This window comes from Nerophis ophidion, linkage group LG20 (assembly GCF_033978795.1).
Source record: "Nerophis ophidion isolate RoL-2023_Sa linkage group LG20, RoL_Noph_v1.0, whole genome shotgun sequence".
Classification (NCBI taxonomy): domain Eukaryota; kingdom Metazoa; phylum Chordata; class Actinopteri; order Syngnathiformes; family Syngnathidae; genus Nerophis; species Nerophis ophidion.
Window position 1 is genome coordinate 34941597 of NC_084630.1, and position 16715 is coordinate 34958311.

Here is a 16715-nt window from a genome sequence, read left to right on the forward strand (position 1 = left end):
ATTTTGGGAAATAAGAGCTAAAAAGGTGCTGTCCACGCATGTGGCCACTAGGCTTTTAGAGGTTTTTAATTAAAAATAATTGTTTGACATCAGTTGTGAACAGTGTCTTTAATACAAACCCTATAAAAGTGGTTGACTTTGACGGGCACTTTCACTTAATAAGAACCCTGCGGAGCGGGACTTGAGTTGGTTGACATGAGCGGCCTTCACTGTATTAAAAATATAAATATGCGCCGCTCGTTAAAAACGCTGCCAGTCGGTGGACTTTTGCTCAATGTGACCCGAGGAAATTGTCGGCAAAAATCAGCCTACACGTTTGCTTGAGGTTTCCTAACTAATGAGAGGGATGCTGATATATTCAAATATGTTCTGTGCTTGCTATTACGGCTCTGCAGGCAACCTCTGCCCTGAGCTGGAAGTATCGTCTGCGCGGTTTGATGTGGTCGCTCGCTCTGAATGCAAACATGGAAACGGAGCGGATTGTTGCAGAAAACATATGGAATTATGTTGCAGTCTGCTTTGAAATGAAGGCTGGAGAGAGGAAGTGGATTATAGGTTGTTGCTGCTAAGGTCAGGTTATAGACGTGGACACTTCTTGCACAACGCATATAAAGTGCTGGGACGCCACTAGAAGAGTTTGTAGACCAACACTTAAGAACTGGAATGTCTCTCAATGAAGTGTAGACCTCTGCTAAGGCATTCATGCCAAACTTCCCGGATTTCAGTGTCCATCCCGAAAATTTCCCGGGAAAAGCATTCTCCCGAATACCTCCTGATTTCCAGTCGGACTTGAGTGAGGACAGCCTGTCTTCACGTCCGCTTTTCCCCCATATAAACAGCGTGCCGGCCCAGTCACGTTATAACATCTACGACTTTTGGAGCTCAGTGCACAACTTCACACACAACAAGAAGAAAACTATTATAGAGGTCTCTGTTATCCACAGAAGTATCTATAACCCATAAAGTAGGCAGGCACGGAGCTATTTCTCAGCATGTGTTTATTCCAGCCGGCACGTTAATACACTCAAAACATCCGGATTCCCATCATGCATTGCTTCAAAACTACGGCAAGTAGTAATGTCCAAAAGAGTGACGGAAAATAGAACGAGGATGGACAATTCAACCCTAAACTCACTCCTTTCCTGCAAATTAAATGTCACAGATGCTGCCCATACCTATGCTCCTTCAAAGGCTGTGCTATTGGCTGCAAAGCATTGCACTTCAAACACAACAATAAGTAGATTTTATGTGTGTAAATAAATGAACACTGAAATTCAAGTATTATACAGTGGGGCAAAAAGGTGTTTAGTCAGCCAGCGATTGTGCAAGTTCTCCCACTTAAAATGATGACAGAGGTCTGTAATTTTCATCATAGGTACACTTCAACTGTGAGAGACAATGTGAAAAAAAAATTCCAGGAATTCACATTGTAGGAATTTTAAAGAATTTATTTGTAAATGATGGTGGAAAATAAGTATTTGATCAACCATTTAAAGCTCTCACTGATGGAAGGAGGTTTTGGCTCAAAATCTCACGATACATGGCGCCATTCATTCTTTCCTTAACACGGATCAATCGTCCTGTCCCCTTAGCAGAAAAACAGCCCCAATGCATGATGTTTCCACCTCCATGCTTCACAGTAGGTATGGTGTTGTTGGGATGCAACTCAATATTCTTCTTCCTCCAAACACGAGGAGTTGAGTTTATACCAAAATGGATACATGGATGATACAGCAGAGGATTGGGAGAATGTCATGTGGTCAGATGAAAGCAAAATAGATCTTTTTGGTATAAACTCAACTCGCCTAAATAGCATGTTAGCGTCGATTAGCTTGCAGTCATGGATTGACCAAATATGCCTTTTTAGCGCTCCACTAAATCAACAAAATACACAAATCTCGCCTTTGTGCATTCACGCACAGCATAAAACGTTTGGTGGACAAAATGAGACTAAGAAGGAGTGGCATAAAACATGTCTTTCTGTGGCTGCGTCAAAGAAAGTTGTACATGTAAACTAACTGCGGTGCGTTCAAGGACCGCTGAAATTAGTACGACAAAGTAGTGTAGCAAGTGTAACAAACAGTGGGATTTCTAATAATTCGGAAGGTTTGGGTCATGCTTGTCCTACAGAAACCATACGAAAACAAAATATTTATATAAATATTTAAATACATTTTTCTTTATTTTCTATTTTGCCCATTTTTTTGTAAGATCCAAAACGGGTTGTTTTTTTTTTTATAAGAAAAGATTGTTATTTAATTTTATTGTGTCATGATTCCTACATTCTTTGGCCTGTAAGGCACATGGAGGATGGGCTGGTGGGATAGGCTGCCAACTGCGGGCCGTCTTCCCCGCCCGGTTGCACTTAAATACCCGTCACTGCGATGAGACTCGGCCTCTACAGACACGACACTCCGGGTGACACGGCAAGGTCGGCGCCATCACGACGCGAGCCCGGGCCGGGGCGAGGGGGAAGGGGGAAAAAGACGAGGGCGACGGAGGGAAACGAGGAGGGGGTCCCGTTGAGGGTACGAGTACAGCTGGGATTTTCTTGTAATGCGAGAAAAATAGTCCGATCGACATGAGACTCTTGATACCCAACATGTCATCTATGACAGAGAATTTACATTCAAATGGTTTTTCACCATTGGAGTGTAAACCTTGGACATACAGAATTATCTGATAGTATGTGCTGTAGAAAAATAGTCTTCGTATTTGCATATTTCTGCATGAATCAGGCTTTTATTTGGTCACCGACTTTTTTGCAGTTTACAATTAAAAGCCTACTGAAAGCCACTACTAGCGACCATGCAGTCTGATAGTTTATATATCAATGATGAAATATTAACATTGCAACACATGCCAATACGGCCGCTTTAGTTTACTAAATTGCAATTTTAAATTTTGCGCCGAAGTATCCGGCTAAAAGGTCTCGGTATGATGACACGTGCGCGTGACGTCACGCATTATAGACGACATTTTGTTCCAGCATCGTTCACAGCTATAAGTCCGTTTTCATCGCATAATTCCACAGTATTCTGGACATCTGTGTTGCTGAATCTTTTGCAATTTGTTCAATGAATAATGGAGACATCAAAGAAGAAAGCTGTAGGTGGGAAGCGGTGTATTGCGGCCGCCTTTAGCAACACAAACACAGCCTGTGTTTCATTGTTTACATACCCGAAAGATGAAGGTTTACTATGGAACAGAGCGGTCAAGCGAACAGGGTTGGATTGGACCACACACACACAAAGTACAGTATTATGCAGCGATCATTTCGAAAGATCATGTTTCGAAAAAGGTCCCTTGTGAAGGGCAGAGACGGGCTTTGCCACCACCCGTCGACTGGTGCTGAAGAAAGGTGCGGGGCTGACCTTCAGGTTGTACAGGTACAACCATATAATCACTAGTAACACAATTAGGAGTTAAGGGATTTTCAATAATTTTATCCTAGTAAATTTGTATAATAACATCTGAATCGCTCCAACTGTATGTTTTTTTTTTTCCCTAGTCCTTCACTCTCCCTTTCCTCCTTCAGGAATCTTTCGTCGCTCAAATTAATGGGGAAATCGTCGCTTTCTCGGTCCGAATCGCTCTCGCTGCTGGTGGCCATGATTGTAAACAATGTTCAGATGTGAGGAGCTCCACAACCCGTGACGTCACGCGCACATCGTCTGCCACTTCCGCTACAGACAAGGCTTTTTTATCAGCACCAAAAATTGCGAACTTTGTCGTGGATGTTCTCTACTGAATCCTTTCAGCAAAAATATGGCAATATCGCGAAATGATCAAGTATGACACATAGAATGGACCTGCTATCCCCGTTTAAATAAGAACAGTAACACAATAAGCAGATAAGGGATTTTCCAGAATTATCCTAAAAAATTTGTCTAAAAACATCTGAATCGCTCCCACTGCACAGTTTTTATCTATTTTTCCTAGTCCTTCACTCTCACTTTCCTCATCCACGAGTCCTTCATCCTCGCTCAAATTAATGGGGAAATCGTCGCTTTCTTGGTCCGAATCGCTCTCGCTGCTGGTGGCCATGATTGTAAACAATGTTCAGATGTGAGGAGCTCCACAACCCGTGACGTCACGCGCACATCGTCTGCTACTTCCGGAACAGGCAAGGCTTTTTTATCAGCGACCAAAAGTTGCAAACTTTATCATCGATGTTCTCTACTAAATCCTTTCAGCAAAAATATGGCAATATTGCGAAATGATCAAGTATGACACATAGCATGGACCTGCTATCCCCGTTTAAATAAGAACATCTCATTTCGGTAGGCCTTTAAGAAACACATAATTGTGCTTTTTTTGTTTCACCCCAAAACCATAATTTTAAAAATAAATCAGGAAAAGTAATTGAGACCAAAAAAGAAACACCTTTTTTAATTTTTTTACATGCGACATTTTGACAGTTTGTCAACGTTAATGGTGTCATTTCCATAGGCATCCAAAAGAATCAGCTGTTTTTGTGTTTCCCGCATTATGGTTGTCATGTAACACAAGACCAGACTTTTTAGCAGTTCACACTTTAAAAAAAAAAAGCCATCCATCCATCCATTTTCTACCGTTTGCTTGTCACCTCTTGTGGTCGCGGGGGACGGCAGAAAGGGACTGGAGCCTATCCCGGTTGTACATCGCAAGGCCAACATATGTTTTCGATCGACACATTTTACAATCAAGTGAAACGCAACAAAAATGCAACAAACTGAAATATAAACGCAAAGGGTTCAAAATAAAGCCACCTACAATCTGATATAGCTGATACATCACTAAGCTTTAGAGCAGGGGTAGGGAACCTATGGCTCGCGAGCCAGACGTGGCTCTTTTGATAACTACATCTGTTTCTCACATATGTGGTCCTCTCCAAGGTTTCTCATCGTCATCAGTCACTGTCACCAACGTTCCACTGGGTGTGAGTTTTTTCCTTACCCTTATGTGGGCTCTGTACCAAGGGTGTCGTGAGTTGTGCAGCCCTTTGAGACATTTGTGATTTAGGGCTATATAAGTAAACATTGATTGATTTATTAGACAACGAGGCCCAGGTGGGCCTTCTACGCATCTGTCGCTGATTTCGAGGCCGGTCTTGCCACACCCCGTTTCGCCACCTCCACAGTTAGCTTCAAAATAACAATGTTATTACAAAGAAGAAGAGACTTATTATACTCTAGATATGTTGGTCTTACTTAAAAATGTTGTGTTCAGTGTTGAAAAAAATAAAAAAAATATTATATGGCTCTTACCGAAGTACATTTTAAAATATTTGGATTCTTGGCTCTCTCAGCCCAAAAAGGTTCCCGACCCCTGCTTTAGAACTTGTGAAAATCGTATAAGCTGCTGTGACGTACATTACCATAGTAACTAATTACATGACCATAGTAACTAATTAGATGACCATAGTAACTAATTAGATGACCATAGTAACTAATTACATGACCATAGTAACTAATTAGATGACCATAGTAACTAATTAGATGACCATAGTAACTAATTAGATGACCATAGTAACTAATTAGATGACCATAGTAACTAATTACATGACCATAGTAACTAATTAGATGAGCATAGTAAGTAATTAGATGACCATAGTAACTAATTAGATGACCATAGTAAGTAATTAGATGACCATAGTAACTAATTAGATGAGCATAGTAACTAATTAGATGAGCATAGTAACTAATTAGATGACCATAGTAACTAATTAGATGAGCATAGTAACTAATTAGATGAGCATAGTAACTAATTAGATGACCATAGTAACTAATTAGATGACCATAGTAAGTAATTAGATGAGCATAGTAACTAATTAGATGACCATAGTAAGTAATTAGATGAGCATAGTAAGTAATTAGATGAGCATAGTAACTAATTAGATGACCATAGTAACTAATTAGATGAGCATAGTAACTAATTAGATGAGCATAGTAACTAATTAGATGACCATAGTAACTAATTAGATGACCATAGTAAGTAATTAGATGAGCATAGTAACTAATTAGATGACCATAGTAAGTAATTAGATGAGCATAGTAAGTAATTACATTAGCATAGTAACTAATTAGATGACCATAGTAACTAATTAGATGACCATAGTAACTAATTACATGACCATAGTAACTAATTACATGACCATAGTAACTAATTACATGACCATAGTAACTAATTACATGACTATAGTAACTAATTACATGACCATAGTAACTAATTACATGACCATAGTAACTAATTACATGACCATAGTAACTAATTAGATGACCATAGTAACTAATTACATGACCATAGTAACTAATTACATGACCATAGTAACTAATTACATGACCATAATAACTAATTAGATGACCATAGTAACTGGCATATTATCCATGAGCGCAGATTCCAACCATTGAAATACTTTGTATAGTTCAAGATTCACGGTCATTAGAAAACATGACTGCACGTCATAATGGCAGCTACACTTTCCATCTTAAAGATAAAAAAAAAATTGGGAATGTCCGGCGGGCCAGATTGAAAAGCTTAACGGTCCGCATGTGGCCCTCGTGCCTTAAAGGCCTACTGAAATGAGATGTTCTTATTTAAACGGGGATAGCAGGTCCATTCTATGTGTCATACTTGATCATTTTGCGACATTGCCATATTTTTGCTGAAAGGATTTAGTAGAGAACATCCACGATAAAGTTTGCAACTTTTGGTCGCTAATAAAAAAGCCTCGTCTGAAGCGGAAGTAGCAGACGATGTGCGCGTGACGTCACGGGTTGTGGAGCTCCTCACATCTGAACATTGTTTACAATCATGGCCACCAGCAGCGAGAGCGATTCGGACCGAGAAAGCCACGATTTCCCCATTAATTTGAGCGAGGATGAAAGATTCGTGGATGAGGATAGTGAGAGTTAAGGACTAGGAGGAAGAAAGAAAAAAAAAAGACAAAGGCAGTGGGACCGATTCAGATGTTATTAGACACATTTACTAGGATAATTCTTGAAAATCCCTTATCTGCTTATTGTGTTACTAGTGTTGTTGTTGAGATCCACTTTTTGGATCATCCACATATTATTGTTTGTGGTTTCATTTTTATTTTCACTCTCCGTCTGATCCTATTATTTCCTGTTTAAGTCGGTCTCCATGGTAGCTTATCAGTTTCACCTGTTTCTCACGGCCCTGCACACCTGTCCTCACTAATCACCTGCCTTATATAAGCCTGCAGCTTCTGTTGTTCAGTCTGGGATCCAAACTTGTTCATACGCAACGGTACGTCTGCTTTGCGCTTTTGCTTACATGCAAATTTCAGTATTATTCTCGCGAGCTCTCACGCTGCGCACTTTTATTCATTCTTAGCTCTCACGCTAAATGTTTTGTTTTACCCTTTGTGTGCCTATGTGCCAGTTTAGTTTACTATTTGTTTATCCCAGCTTTCATGATAGCGTCTTTTGTTTGCCTTTTCTTAGCTCCAGTATTTTTGTTCCATAGCACCTTTTGTTAAATAAATCATTAGTTCATACCTTTTGCGGTGTTCAATTTTCGACGCATCCTCGAGGGAATCGAACCCGGCATCACAATGCCGAACAGGCGTAACAGTTGTAGTGAGATTATATGGTACCTTAAAGTCGGAGGGGTGTGGCCACGTGTGTGGTGACCGCCAGTGTCTCCGAGGGAACCAGCACTAATATACATCGAAAACTTTAACTTTAGTCCTAACTTAAATAATAAATATAAATCGTTTGAAGTGCTTTCTATGAAGTCTGCCACACCGCTGCCTCTGTGCCTGGCTGTTATCTACCGCCCCCCAGGGCCCTATTCGGACTTTATTAGTGAATTCTCAGAGTTTGTTGCTGATCTAGTGACGCACGCCGATAATATAATTATAATGGGGGGACTTTAATATCCATATGAATACCCCATTGGACCCACCGTGCGTGGCGCTCCGGACTATAATTGATAGCTGTGGTCTAACACAAATAATAAATGAACCGACGCATCGCAGCGGTAATACGATAGACCTAGTGCTTGTCAGAGGTATCACCGTTTCCAAAGTTATGATACTCCCGTATACTAAAGTAATGTCCGATCATTACCTTATAAAATTCGAAGTTCAGACTCATGTTCGGCAAACTAATAATAATAATAACTGCTATAGCAGCCGCAACATTAATACGGCCACAACGACAACTCTTGCTGACCTACTGCCCTCGGTATTGGCACCATTCCCAAAGTATGTGGGCTCTATTGATAACCTCACTAACAACTTTAACAACGCCCTGCGCGAAACCATTGATAGTATAGCACCGCTGAAGTTAAAAAAAGGCTCCAAAAAGGCGTACGCCATGGTTTACAGAAGAAACTAGAGCTCAGAAATTATGTAGAAAGGTGGAACGCAAAAGGCACACGACTAAACTTGAAGTGCACCATCAAGCATGGAGTGATAGTTTAATAACTTATAAACGCATGCTTACCTTAGCTAAAACTAATTATTACTCAAATCTCATCCGCATTAATAAAAACGATCCAAAATTTTTGTTTAGTACAGTAGCATCGCTAACCCAACAAGGGACTCCTTCCAGTAGCTCCACCTATTCGGCAGATGACTTTATGAAGTTCTTTAATAAGAAAATTGAACTTATTAGAAAGGAGATTAGAGACAATGCGTCCCAGCTACAACGGGGTTATAGTAACACAGATACGACTGTATATACGGCGGATACTGCAAATATCCAAAATAGTTTCTCCCGTTTTGATTAAATAACATTAGAAGAATTGTTACGTGTAAATGGAATAAAACAAACATGTTTATTTGACCCACTTCCTGGGAAACTGATCAAGGAGCTCTTTGTATTATTAGGTCCATCAGTGCTAAATATTATAAACTTATCACTCTCCTCGGGCACTGTTCCCCTATCATTCAAAAAAGCGGTTATTCATCCTCTCCTTAAAAGACCTAACCTCGATCCTGACCTCATGGTAAACTACCGACCGGTGTCTCACCTTCCCTTTATTTCGAAAATCCTCGAAAAAATTGTTGCAGAGCAGCTAAATGAACACTTAGCGTCTAACAATCTATGTGAAACCTTTCAATCCGGTTTCAGGGCAAATCACTCGACTGAGACAGCCCTCGCAAAAATGACTAATGATCTATTGCTAACGATGGATTCTGATGCGTCATCTATGTTGCTGCTCCTCTATCTTAGTGCTGCTTCCGATACCGTCGATCATAATATTTTATTAGAGCGTATCAAAACACGAATTGGTATGTCAGACTCAGCACTGTCTTTGTTTAACTCTTATCTTACTGACAGGGTGCAGTGCGTCTCCCATAACAACGTGACCTCGGACTACGTTAAGGTAACGTGTGGAGTTCCCCAGGGTTTGGTCCTTGGCCCTGCACTCTTCAGCATCTACATGCTGCCGCTGGGTGACATCATACGCAAATACGGTGTTAGCTTTCACTGTTACGCTGATGACACCCAACTCTACATGCCCCTAAAGCTGACCAACACGCCGGATTGTAGTCAGCTGGAGGCGTGTCTTAATGAAATTAAACAATGGATGTCCGCTAACTTTTTGCAACTTAACACCAAAAAAACGGAAATGCTGATCATCGCTCCTGCTAGACACCGACCTCTATTTAATAATACAACTTTAACATTTGAAAACCAAATAATAAAACAAGGTGACTCGGTAAAAAATCTGGGTATTATCTTCGACTCAACTCTCTCCTTTGAGTCACACATTAAAAGCGTTACTAAAACGGCCTTCTTTCATCTCCGTAATATCGCTAAAATTCACTCCATTTTGTCCACTAAAGACGCCGAGATCATTACCCATGCATTTGTTACGTCTCGTCTCGATTACTGTAACGTATTATTTTCGGGTTTCCCCATGTCTAGCATTAAAAGATTACAGTTGGTACAAAATGCGGCTGCCCACATCTGAGGTCCTCTCCAAGGTTTCTCATAGTCAGCATTGTCACTGGCGTCCCACTGGATGTGAATTCTCCCTGCCCACTGGGTGTGAGTTTTCCTTGCCCTTTTGTGGGTTCTTCCGAGGATGTTGTAGTCGTAATGATTTGTGCAGTCCTTTGAGACATTTGTGATTTGGGGCTATATAAATAAACATTGATTGTTTGATTGATGAAGACACATTTCTCGACGATGCAAGGCAGCTGGGCTGAGATTTTTTTTTTTTTTTCCCCTCCTCCACGGTGGAAGCATCCGACGGGCAGGGGCGGCCGTTGGAAGGAGGTAAGAGAGTCCGCAGCTGCAGGAGCCTTGGCACGACGCAAGCTCTCCGCTCATAACAACGGTAATAGCTGACTTAATACCACTATTTTCTCACCGAAACCTGCCGGTTGACATGTGGTCGGGGAACCATGTTCGCCTTTCCGCTCTGTTCCATAGTAAAGCTTCACCATCATCTTTCGGAAATGTAAACAATGAAACACCGGTTGTGTTTGTGTTGCTAAAGGCGGCCGCAATACACCGCTTCCCACCTACATCTTTCTTCTTTGACGTCTCCATTATTAATTGAAAAAAATTGCAAAAGATTCAGCAACACAGATATCCAGAATACTGTGTAATTATGCGATTAAAGCAGACGACTTATAGCTGGGATCGGTGGTGGATCAAAATGTCCGCTACAATCCGTGACGTCATCATACCGCGACGTTTTCAACAGGATACTTCTGCGCGAAATTTCAAATTGTAATTTATTAAACTAAAGCGGCCGTATTGACATGTGTTGCAATGTTAATATTTCATCATTGATATATAAACTATCAGACTGCGTGGTCGCTAGTAGTGGCTTTCAGTAGGCCTTTAATTTGCCCAGGTCTGGACTAGATAGAAGCATCCGTTGGAGTATTTATAGTTGTTTATTTGTTGTTTTTACTCAAACAATAGTTTCATAAAATAAATGTCGGCAAAATGCGAGCATTATTCCCGCAGCTTTGTGCGATTGTTTTGCTGAGGGAAAAGTGCATTTGAACGTCTGCAAATAGACATCTCGGCGCCATGAAAAATGAATGAGGGCTATCTCCAAGCGCGCACACTGAAGAAGAAGAAAAACAAGGAAAGATCCAAGACATCCTCTCTCATTGTGTCAACACTTCTCTCCGGGCCTTTCTTTCATGTTTGGCTTATGCACTTTAATTATCCCGGACCAGATAAAATTTGGAGAACATCATTTAATGCAAAAAGGTCAAAGCGGGAGTGCGACAAATGGGACTGGTAGAACTTACCAAGGCAGAACTCCACATCAGGCATCTTGGCTAAGCAAACACCTGAGAAGGAAAGAACCAAATTAATTGAAGTTCAAGTGCCAATGATTGTCTCTCACACACACACACACACACACACACACACACACACACACACACACACACACACACACACACACACACACACACACACACACACACACACACACACACACACACACACACACACACACACACACACACACACACACACAAGGTGTGGTGGAATTGTTCTCTGCATTTGACCCCCTGGGAGGTGAGAGGAGCAGTGAGCAGCAGCGGTGGCCACGCCCGGGAATCATTTTTGGTGATTTAACTAACCCCCAATTCCAACCCCTGAGGCTGAGTGCCAAGAAGGGATGTAATGACTCCCATTTTTTTAATAGTCTTTGGTAAAATATAGACCATTATTCATATTTGCATTGTTTCTTATTATTACATTTACTGCGATGAGGCGGAGACTTGTCCAGAGTGTAAGCCGCCTTCCACCCGATTGTAGTTGAGATAGGCTCCAGCGCCCCCCACAACTTCTGAGGGACAAGCGGTAGGAATGGATGGATAATTACGTTTACATTGTTTCTTATACAAACCTTCACTAAAATATGGACCATTATTCATATTTGCAATGTTTCTTATGATTACATTACATGTACATTGTTTCTTACATTGTTTATTATCATACAAACCACTAAAATATGGACCCTTATTCATATTTGCAATGTTTATGATTACATTACAGGTACATTGTTTCTTACATTGTTTATTATCATACACACCACTAAAATATGGACCTTTGTTCATATTTACATTGTTTCCTACAATTACATTAGATTTTTTTTTTTTTTAATTATTATACACACTTTCAATAAAATATGGACCATTATTCATATTTACATTGTTTCCTACAATTACATTACATTGTTTTACATTATTATACAAACCTTCACTAAAATATGGACCATTATTCATATTTGCAATGTTTCTTATGATAACATTACATGTACATTGTTTCTTACATTGTTTATTATCATACACACCACTAAAATATGGACCCTTATTCATATTTGCAATGTTTGATTACATTACATGTACATTGTTTCTTACATTGTTTATTATTATACACACCACTAAAATATGGACCTTCGTTCATATTTACATTGTTTCCTACGATTACATTACATTTTTTTTTTTTTTATTATTATACAAACTTTCAATAAAATATGGACCCTTATTCATATTTGCGATGTTTATGATTACATTACAGGTACATTGTTTCTTACATTGTTTATTATCATACACACCACTAAAATATGGACCTTTGTTCATATTTACATTGTTTCCTACAATTACATTAGATTTTTTTTTTTAATTATTATACACGCTTTCAATAAAATATGGACCATTATTCATATTTACATTGTTTCCTACAATTACATTACATTGTTTTACGTTATTATACAAACCTTCACTAAAATATGGACCATTATTCATATTTGCAATGTTTCTTATGATAACATTACATGTACATTGTTTCTTACATTGTTTATTATCATACACGCCACTAAAATATGGACCCTTATTCATATTTGCAATGTTTGATTACATTACATGTACATTGTTTCTTACATTGTTTATTATCATACACACCACTAAAATATGGACCTTTGTTCATATTCACATTGTTTCCTACAATTACTTTACATTGTTGTTTTTACATTTTACAAATCTTCACTAAAATATGGACCATTATTCATATTTGCAAGGTTTCTTATAATTACATCACATGTACATTGTTTATCATACAACACTAAAATATGGACTTTTATTCATACTTACATTGTTTCCTACAATTACATTACATTGTTTTGTTTTTTTAATCATTATACAAACTTTCAATAAAATATGGACCATTATTCATATTTACATTGTTTCCTACAATTACATTACATTGTTGTTGTTTTTTACATTATACAAACCTTCACTAAAATATGGACCATTATTCATATTTGCGATGTTTCTTATAATTACATTACATGTACATTGTTTAACATACAACACTAAAATATGGACTTTTATTCATATTTACATTGTTTCCTACGATTACATTACATAGTTGTTTTTTACATTATACAAACCTTCACTATAATATGCACCATTATTAATATTTACATTGTGTCTTATGATTAACTCACATTCCTTACATTCTGTATTTTAAAAACCTTTGCTAAAATAGACCTTTTTCATATTTGCATTGTTTCTTATTACATGTACATTGTTTCTTACATTGTTTATTATAAAAACCTTCACTAAAATCTGGACCATTTTTCATATTTACATTGTGTCTTATGATTACATTATGTTGTTTCTTACACTATTATAAAAACCTTCACTAAAATCTGGAACATTTTTCATATTTTTTTTCTTTTTTTTTTTTTTCCCCTTGGCCTCAGTCTGCACCCCCACTCCAGGGCCCAGGCTAAGACCGATTTTTTAAATTCTATTTTAATCTTCTATTCTTTTGTTGTTTCTTACATTGTTTATTATAAAAACCTTCAATAAAATATGGACCATTTTTCATATTTACATTGTGTCTTATTACATCACGTTCCTTACATTCTTTTACAAACTTTCGCTAAAATAGACAATTTTTCATATTTGCATTGTTTCTTATTTCATGTACATTGTTTCTTACATTATTATAAGAACCTTCACTAAAATATGGACCATTTTTCATATTTACATTGTGTCTTCTGATTACATTATGTTTCTTACATTATTTTACATGCATCGACTAAAATACGGACCATTTTTCATATTTGCATTGTTTCTTATTTCATGTACATTGTTTCTTACATTATAAAAACCTTCACTAAAATATGGACCATTTTTCATATGTACATTGTGTCTTATGAATAAATTATGTTTTTTCTTACATTTTACATGCATCGACTAAAATATTGACCATTTTTCATATTTACATTGAGTCTTATGATTAAATCACATTGTTTCTTACATTATAAAAACCTTCACTAAAATATGGACAATTTTTCATATTTACATTGTGCCTTATGATTAAATTATGTTGTATCTTACATTATTTTACATGCATCGACTAAAATATGGACCATTTTTCATATTTACATTGTGTCTTATGATTACATCACATTGTTTCTTACATTATTATATAAACCTTCACTAAAATATAGACCATTGTCAAGTTCTTTGGGGTTTTTTAACAGCTGTGCCCAAACTTGAAAGGGCCAGTTGGACTCGAGGACACAAAGGGACAACTCAATCATCTTTCCCTGTGATTTATTGATTTGAAGCAATAAAATAAAGTGGCTTATCGGTGTGAATGAATGGATGAACAGAATGAATAGTTGAATAGGTTGATAACCTTAAGCAAACAGAGAAAAAGAGTGTTTCATAAACATACGTCATAATACATGCTTTGTGTTCCTTTAAATCAATCCAACCAACGTTTGTTTCCGCTGATAGGGCCCAGCTTTAAGAATAATTTTAAATATCTCCAATAACTTTTTTACATTTACTTTGTTAACTTAAACAATTTTGTAAACATCAGTGAAATTATTTTCTTTAAACATTCTCAAACAAGCACTTTTTTCCCTTGGTTTCCTCACCAGTTGCGTCTTCCTTCCTCCTAGCAGAATGTCAAAAAGGGGCGACTGGACTGAAGCACAAACATTATGAGCATGTGCTCTGAGCAGGTGAACAGGTGAGTTCAATCAAGCCAATCTGTTGGAAGCAGCTGGAGATGTTCAGCCCTCAGCTCTCACTGCTGCCCCTTCAGGCCTGGAGTGTGCGCTACACATCAGTGGTGTTTGTGCTGCTCTCTACTTTGACTATCCATCCATTTTCTACCACTTATTCCCTTTTGGGGTCACAGGGGGCACTGGTGCCTATCTCAGCTACAATCGGGCGGAAGGCGGGGTACACCCTGGACAAGTCGCCACCTCATCACAGGGCCAACACAGATAGACAGACAACATTCACACACTAGGGACCATTTAGTGTTGCCAATTAACCTATCCCCAGGTGCATGTCTTTGGAAGTGGGAGGGGCCTATCCCCAAGTGCATGTCTTTGGAGGTGGGAGGAAGCCGGAGTACCCGGAGGGAACCCACGCAGTCGGGGGGAGAACATGCGAACTCCACACAGAAAGATCCCGAGCCGGGGATTGAACCCAGGACTGCAGGACCTTCGTATTGTGAGGCAGATGCACTAACCCCTCTGCCACCGTGTAGCCTCACTTGACAACCATTATTCATATTTGCATTGTTTCTTATGAATACTTCACATTGTTTCCTACATTGTTTATTATACAAACCTTCACTAAAATATCGACCATTATTCATGTTTGCATTGTTTCTTATGATTACATCACATTTACACTGTTTATTATCATACACACCACTAAACTATGGACCATTATGCATATTTACATTGTTTCTTCTGATTACATTACATTGTTTTTTACATTATACAAACCTTCACTAAAATATGGACCATTATTCATATTTACATTGTTTCTTATGATTACATCACATTTACACTGTTTATTATCATACACACCACTAAACTATGGACCATTATGCATATTTACATTGTTTCTTCCGATTACATTACATAGTTTTTTACATTATACAAACCTTCACTAAAATATGGACCATTATTCATATTTACATTGTTTCTTATACGAACCTTCACTAAAATATGGACCATTGTTCATATTTGCATTGTTTCTTATGATTACATTACATTTAAATTGTTTCTTACGTTGTTTATCATACACACTACTAAAATACGGACCATTATTCATATTTACATTGTTTTTTATGATTACATGTTGTTTTGTACATTGTTTCTTATGATTACATCATGTTTTGTACATTGTCTCTTATACAAACCTTCAGTAAAATATGGACCATTATTCCTATTTGCATTGTTTCTTATGATTACATCACATTTACACTGTTTATTATCATACACACCACTAAACTGTGGACCATTATGCATATTTACATTGTTTCTTCTGATTACATTACATTGTTTTTTACATTATACAAACCTTCACTAAAATATGGACCATTTTTCATATTTACATTGTTTTTTTATGATTACATGTTGTTTTGTACATTGTTTCTTATACAAACCTTCCCTAAAATATGGACCGTTATTCATATTTGCATTGTTTCTTATGATTACATTACATTTAAATTGTTTCTTACATTGTTTATCGTACACACCACTAAAATATGGACCATTATTCATATTTACATTGTTTCTTATGATTACATCATGTTGTTTTGTACATTGTTTCTTATACAAACCTTCACTAAAATATCGACCATTATTCATATTTGCATTATTTCTTATGATTACATTACATTTAAATTGTTTCTTACATTGTTTATCATACACACCACTAGAATATAGACCATTGT

The 16715-nt window shown here is 37.8% G+C and overlaps 2 protein-coding genes across 3 annotated transcripts in view; one reads left to right on the plus strand and one right to left on the minus strand.

Moving 5' to 3' along the window:
• Positions 1-14976, minus strand: part of inpp4b (inositol polyphosphate-4-phosphatase type II B) — a 469469-nt gene extending 454493 nt beyond the window's left edge. The window contains exons 1-2 of one of the 2 annotated variants that reach the window (XM_061881076.1): positions 14893-14976; positions 11234-11275 (exon numbers count right to left, since the gene is read on the minus strand). In XM_061881076.1, the coding sequence (XP_061737060.1) occupies positions 11234-11251 (18 nt within the window). In that variant the 5' untranslated portion in view covers positions 11252-11275; positions 14893-14976. Of the gene's footprint in view, positions 1-11233; positions 11276-14892 lie in introns of those variants that run through there. The other variant, XM_061881074.1, reaches the window with a different exon arrangement.
• LOC133539048 (transcription termination factor 4, mitochondrial-like) overlaps positions 1-16715 on the plus strand; it is a 60082-nt gene that overhangs the window by 34841 nt on the left and 8526 nt on the right. The gene's annotated exons all lie outside the window — the stretch shown is intronic.